This window comes from Austrofundulus limnaeus, unplaced genomic scaffold, assembly GCF_001266775.1.
Source record: "Austrofundulus limnaeus strain Quisiro unplaced genomic scaffold, Austrofundulus_limnaeus-1.0 Scaffold466, whole genome shotgun sequence".
NCBI classification, from domain to species: Eukaryota; Metazoa; Chordata; class Actinopteri; order Cyprinodontiformes; family Rivulidae; genus Austrofundulus; species Austrofundulus limnaeus.
In genome coordinates, this window is record NW_013952868.1 from 370,293 (window position 1) to 377,860 (window position 7,568).

The 7,568-nt window shown below is 37.9% G+C and overlaps 1 protein-coding gene across 1 annotated transcript in view; it reads right to left on the reverse strand.

The window, feature by feature from the left end:
• LOC106529788 (PH and SEC7 domain-containing protein 1) overlaps positions 1-7,568 on the reverse strand; it is a gene marked incomplete at its 5' end in the record, with an annotated part of 35,492 nt that overhangs the window by 5,461 nt on the left and 22,463 nt on the right. The window contains one exon of the mRNA XM_014025292.1: positions 980-1,082. Coding sequence (XP_013880746.1) covers positions 980-1,082 — 103 coding nt within the window. The remainder of the gene's footprint in view (positions 1-979; positions 1,083-7,568) is intronic.

Genomic DNA, 7,568 nt, shown 5'->3' on the forward strand with positions numbered 1-7,568 from the left:
GGTCCTCTGGACGGGTTCTTCTCTAATGAAATGTTTCGTCTGTCCTCCAAGAGACTTCTTCAGTCTGAGAGTTTCAGGCTAAATTCAGGCTTTTGTGATGGGACTTAAAAGCCTGAATTTAGCCTGAAACTCTCAGACTGAAGAAGTCTCTTGGAGGAGAGACGAAACGTTTCATTAGAGAAGAACCCGTCCAGAGGACCTATACATTTTTTTTCTTTTTGATTTGACTGGAGTTTTAAACTTTAAGTGTATTTTATTTGGTTATAAAACAAATATAATACAAATTAAACCAAGATTTAGAATAATTATCATTTTGATTCATATGGTAATGTGTGACTGGGCCTCGTGTCTCTTTATGTTCAACAATTTGAGCCCCGAGGTCAAAAAGGTTAAGACCCCCTGGTTTAGACGAGTGTTTCAAGTCCCATGGAACTCCAAAGTGCATTAAACTTCAATCATTCTGCACCACCGTGCCCTCTGACCACCATCAAGGTGCGTGAAGTGTTTAGCCCAGTGACACAATGGATGGAACAGGGGATAGAACCGGCAACCCACCAGTTATCCCCTAAACACTCTGCCACAGGCAGAACAGGAAGTGAGTAGAAGATGCTCTCTGTAAGACCTTGGTAATCTTCAGTTAATTGGCTTACAGAAAGCCAAGGTTCCTGAAGCTGCTTGTTTACTTCACTCAGAGTAACTAAAGAAATGTTGCAAAGTTTAAAGCTTCATTATTAACTGATAACATGAATCCTGACAAAAAGAGAGAAGTTATGATCAATCTGTTTTTTAAACAACTTCAAAGGTTTTTAATGTTTTTCACTGAGAGAAGGATGCAAGGAGCAGCAAAGTTCAGACATGATCAAATAAAAACAAACAGGTCTGCAGCAGAAATAAACAACTTAAAATGATACTAAGTTCATGTTGGGCAATAAAAACATTTAAACTCTTCCTTTAAACATTTTTTACATCTTTGCTGTACCTTTACTGCAGCATCTATCTTCTGTTTGGTCTCCAAACAGAAAGTCCCACTTTGCTCGGGCAATTTTCTGCGATCGCTGAGATGATGATAAACCGCTGTCCGACTGTAAGAAGACAAAGGACAGAGATAAAAATACCAACTTTATGGTTCTTTAGGAAAAAATATTAAGAAAAACATATCAGTCAAGATGGCATACAGCTGAGATTTCCAGTTTCTACTTTTATAGTTACTGCATTAAAATACAATAAATGTTATACGTTTTAATATGATCACTATTACATAATATTAACATTTAAAATCTGAGTCCTTAAGTTTCCTTTGAGGGTTTCTTAAGTTTCTTAAGGCAAATCAATTGGAGAGGGTTACTTTTAAGACGTTCAGAATGTAAAAGTTTTAAAAGCACATGAGTTTAGAAAATCTAAAACCCAAGTATTATTAAATGTTTCAACATATTTAAGCTATGTAAACACAAACCAAAACACTAAATTATTATAATTTATAAGGTAGAATATGTGTCTGTTCTTTTTTATTGTCAAATTTGGGAAAATGTTGAATAGAAACAAAATACTGTTTCAACCACAGGATGAGATTAAAAAAAAGGTTTGTTTCTGGGAATCTGCTTTAATCTAAAAATTTATTACTGACAGAAAATCTTAGATAAGTTTTAAGGTTTCTAAAAGAGATCCATGATTAGTTTTAATGTTTGACTTTGATAAACATTTATTTTAAATGTAAAATAAAGACTGCAAAAAATACTGTAGGATGTTCAGTTTTTTTATTTTTTAAACTAAAAGTTTAAATATATATTTTAACACGGACGGAGCCATTTTATTTCCACACAAAGCATTCTGGGTAAATGATGACGTGGATAGGTCCTCGGTGCGAGGCTGCTAGCGAGCTATATCCACCCTGAAGGTTAATCTTGGACAATATCTGATGATCGACTCTTTTAAATGAAACCAGAGAGCGTTGACAGAGAGGAGAAGGTAGAAATGACTCAGCCTGGAACTGAAAATATGGATGGAGGACAACAGAGCTGCTTCATGGAAGAACAACCTCAGCTTAGCCTGTTAGCCTTAGCGTTAGCCCCGATGCTATCACCATATATATGTATTAGCTCAGCGCTACACGTTCTCCTCTCGTCACTGAGGTCCTCCATCCACATGACAGAGAGGGGAACACAAAAATGACTCAGCTGTAACTGAAAATATGGATGGAGGACAACAGTTTAGCTTGTTTGTCGCGCTAGCGCCGAGCTAATACACATATAGCAATATAACGTTGGCGCTAAAGCTAACAGGCTAAGCTGAGGTTCTTCTTCCATGAAGCAGCTCTGTTGTCCTCCAACCCTCTCTGGTCTATAGTCTTTACAGACTGTATTTTGCAGTTAAAATAAATGTTTATCAAACAAAGTCTAATGTTACAACTAATCATGGATCCCTTTAAATATGAACGTTTTCACACATTTTATTGAGAATCTTCTGGAAACTCCATAGAAATATTACTGGTCCTAATACAAAATTAATGATTCTTGTGGTACTGTGTTGCCTCCAGGCATCCTAGCCTATTTTAGCCTTTATAAAGTAAAATAAAATCAGACACATTCAATTGGTCAATGCTAATTCAGAGGAGAAAACTCAATACTGACCAATAAAAATGTAAAACAGAAGCCACATGATCCACAGGGTTTCATTTCGCTCCATTTATCTGTAGATGTGAATGCCTCACACAGCCCCACATTTCCTTCACAGAAATGCACATTTTCACTCATTTTTAAACAAATAATCACATTAAAAAATATGAACCACCTTCAGTGATCAGTAAATAAAGATTTTAGGTATTTTATGATTTGATATCAAATATGTTGTAAGAAATTACAAAACACCTCATGTTGCCCTGAGGCAACATTGTACTATAAAGTAATATCATAAAGTAATCCAGGTTAGAGGTTAGCCACTGGAATACACACTGAGTAAAAATTAGCACATACTTTATCATTTTTTTATTCTATAAAGGTGCATATTGGAATAAAGGTATAAATAATGTTCTACCTTGAAACAGCGCTATTTTTTAAAGCAATAAACTGGTATGAAATTTTGGTTATATTTGTCTTTTATGACGTAGATAGTGGCATAAGATCAACAGATGAAGATGAAAATGTGCCCTTTTAATAAATCTGAAATGTGCAATGCTTGAAAAACTAGAATAATCTGTTATTTTCTTCCTTCGAAGTGTGTGACGTATTTTAAGCAATCAAAACATCAATTTTTATCCCTATTTGATACCATGATGTGTACCACAGAGGGTTAAAGACATTTAGATGCAAACAAGATTGTTGTTTTTGACCTAAAGAGCTCAAAAATACTTTGCCAAGTCTAGATTTTAGAGCTAATGTTCACTGAGGGGTTTCAGTGGTTCTTACAATAGTTCAAAACAGAAAAGCTGTCTGAGTCATTGGGTTCTGTTTGAGAGGGTTTCTTAAGTCTCCTATTGCAACCCTCTCAAATTGGATTGCCTTAAGAAACTTTAAAGAAAATTAAGGTATTTAAAAATACTTTATAAAATTTAAAGACTTTTGAAAATGTTATAATGGAGGACTGAATGGGTAGGAGACCTAATGAAGGTGTTTACTTGTCATTTATGGTTGTTCTTCTCTGACAAATGACAAACTTGATTAAAACATATAATCACAATAATTTGATACAAATATATTGTATTCTTTGACTTTATTTATGGCAGGAATGAATGCTGTGCAGCTCTACAGACAGTGAGTCACACTTATACACTATACACAAACATTCAAAGCAAACACAACCTAAAACACACACCAATATTCCCACAACCCCATCACCACCCATTCAGCCAACCTGCATCCCAGAGCTGCTGTCTGCAGTACCATGACTTGTCAAGCTTGAGGTTTCAGGAGACAGACTGCTGCTTCTGTCCAACTGGAAACCATCTCCCAGGCTTCCAGTCATCCCACTGGAGCTCTGAGAGAACATTCCTTTGGATCCAGTGTAATCCTGAGCCTCTCTTTGATCCATGACTGTCTGGTACTCCTGTGCTGGTTGTGTTTGTACTCCTTTGTCTCTTGCATCCTTTTTACAAAACTCTTTGCTCTGAGTATAAAACCCAGAAGACTGCTGATAGTGGTTTTCTTCATTGATTTTTCCTCTGTCTTGGATCAATCCAGTCTCTTTCCACTCCTGCTGCATGGAGGTCCAGCTAACAGGCAGAGCCTCACTATTTTGGCAGGGTGGATGTCTTCTGGCACCTTCAGGGCTGGACCTTGATAATCCATCAAAGAGGTTATCATAATGCTTGTGCTCAGTGCCAGGTGATTTATGGACCCCTGTGCATTGTGGTAGCTGGTAGTGGTGCAGATCAGACCTGTCTTTAAATGGTATTGAGCTTAGTTTCTGATGGGGGTCCAGCACTTGTGATTGAGAGGTAGATTCACGGTGCATTTTACCTGGCAATGCAGGAGATGATGGCGTTGAGGAACTTTTCTGAGACATAAGAGGATAAATACGGCCTGGTTTAGTCTGAGGTATCAGTTTTTCTGTTTTCTTGTCGTGATTCTGGTTGTTCATCTGTAAAGAATCAAGTGAGCTTTGCCAATGAAGAGATTCTTTTGGAAATGGCCCTGAATTTTTTGGACTGTCAGATCTCAGCGACTCGGCCTGAGATGGTGTTGGAGAGGGAGTAAGGTTGCCTAGAAAAAAATTTGACATTTTCTTTGACTCGACAGATAACTTACAATCCAGTTCAGAATTTGATGATGGGGAGAGGCTTCTCCTGTCATTGACAGAACTATCAGCATCACTGGCTCTGCTACTGCAGCGTGATGAATAACAGAGACTCTGAGGGTTCAGGTATTCATTAGAACTGTAGCTTAAACGCGTTGCATCCTGATGACTGGTGTTTGAAATTTTATTAACACTGTGATGGGAGTAATCAGTCCTAGAGGGATTGCTTGTATGAAAAGTACCTGTTGGAATCTCATGCTGAATGTCTGTGGGTCTTCCTGCAGGTAGCGGCAGGTGAAATTTGTTTGGAAAAATGGGATGTTCCTCCGACATCCACTGCCTCTGTAAGCTTTGGGTTGGACCGTGAGGACGAGGTGTGGACATTGAAGAAACAGTATGAGATGAGTTTTCCACTTGAGCACATAAATGGTCAGAGGCAGGACTTCTAGGCAATCCATTCATTGAGCCATGGCAGACTTTTCTGTCTAGCTCCAGTAGTTCAGTTTTGGATGGGAGGGTGAGAGTACCATGAGACGGGACAGGTGACTTACTCCAAGACCGACAGTGAGGAGACTGATGCGGTTGCAATAATGTTGTACTGCAGTTCTCTGAATTGTGACCTGCAAATCTGTGTCTAAGTTTTGGGGATCCAAACTCCTCCAAGGCCCTGTATGTGGCATCTCTGGCAACTGCATCCATAGTAGCCCTTGATAAACAAGGTGAGTTCCTTGGGTTATCAGTCCTGGATTGTTGAGATTGACGGTGGAATGTGTCATCACTTGCTGGATCATCAGTATACCACACTGGATCACTCGTCCTCTTCTGGACAGGAGCATGTTGCGGCTGCACTTCAAGTCTGTTTTTGTTTTCTTTTGAACACATGGAGTTACAGTGTCCAGCCATGCTGTTGACACTAGCTTTTTCTATGTACCCAAAGGAAACCACTGATGTCCTTCCATTCACATTCATCATTTCTGGATCCTCATAAGACCTGCAGTGGCTAGGGGAGGGAACAGTTAGCCACCCACAGGATGTAGGTGATTGGGGTGTAGGCACCTTTCCATGGTACGAATCTGCTTCAGGGGAACAGCGTCCAAATGAATCTGAATTAGATGTGTTTGGTGCTAGGACCTTGAGTAACTCCCCAAAGCTGTCATTCAACATATCAAACTGGGTTGGAGACTCTGTAGGGTTAGAGTTTTGAAGTTGGAAGCTGACCGAATGCCTAGAGGATGACTTTGAAGAGGGTAAGTTGTGGTTACCATTCCCTGAACGACGAGACATGATTGGGGAAACATCTGGACTGCGGTTTGGACTGGAGTAGGCAGAGCTTCTCTGAGAGTTAGTGAGGATATCTGGACACTGTAGCATCAACCGATCGGTCCCATCATCACCTCTATCCAGAAACTTCTCATCCTCATCAGATGCAGATCTCACCTCCACATACAGATGGATAACTTTACCTGCCTGAGACATGCCTGCTCCTTATATGAGCTGATCTTTCTGTTTCAGTGTGTTTATACACAATTCTCTTCCACTTTTTCAAGCACAGTGCTGATCAAAAGTTCGAAGGTGATAACCAGAGGCCAAATTGGAATACCAGGTCCATCAACTCATCATTCCAAAAACCTGAAAGAAAAAAACAAAAACAAAGGTCAAGTCACTAATTGGTCTTTCATTATTTAAACATCATCTTATTTTAATGTTTTTTTTACATTCATTCCAATTAATCTGTCTGCAATCTCACACAAACTCAGCCATGCATTCTGTTGGTGTTTGTATGATTACTTTGGTGCAGGACCTTCTGTGAATGCTTAATGATTATCATCATTGTAAGTTAAGCTAATTATCAGTAAAGTTTGTGCATTTTAGAGAGAACTGTTAATAATCAATTGAATGTGTTCCAATGAAAATAGAGTTTCAGAGAGTGACCTCTAATATTTGACCTCTATAAGGATTTGAGAGAAAGCTATCAGTCCTGCAGCAGAGAAAGGCACACTGAGTGAAAGAAGAAAACATATCTATGTATGGATGAAGAAACTGAAGATGATTTTTCTTTAAAAAATGGTTCAGACAGTTGAAAGACAGACTGACAAAATTTTTTGTGAAATCTGTAAAAATAAATCCAAAATAAACTGTGATTAGTAAAACGTGTTAAAGATATGAAAGCAGCAGTTCAGTCATGTAAAGTCCACCTTTCTGTGTACTGTTTAAACTGAGTGATGTTGCCGAAGTGAAAGAAACTGAGCTGTAGAGATCAAGCAGGTCTAGATATTACTGCTCACTTCTGAATGCTGCTTTTTTATAAATTTTGTCTACAACATACAATTTTCTGGTGCAAAAAGTCAAAGCTCACTTTTCCTGACCGAGCACAATTTTGTGTAGGTTTAGCTCAGGTCAACTTGTGGTAACAGTTTTCAAATACGTCAAACTGTAAAATTTATGGCTAGTTTTTCATTAACGAGTGTGTTATTTGGAAAATATAACACACACGTTAACACAATATTTTGTTAACCTAAAAAGTGACTGAAAAATAATTTAACAAATAGCTACATAAATGAAAGAATAATGGCTGTTATTTCACTTTCACTAATATAACAAATAGCTGTGGTTCAGTAGAACATTAAATTATTTTTGCAAGGTGTTTAAAAAGGAAAAAAAACACATTTGTGAGCCATCATATCAAAATGAGGATTAAGTCAAATTTGGTCAAAATGACCTAATTACATTTTCAGATTCTTGGCTTTAAAAGCTACATTTTGATACCTGGATCATTCAGATATCATAATTAAATCCATATAAATGACTTAATTTGTCATGAATGGTTACAATAATACATA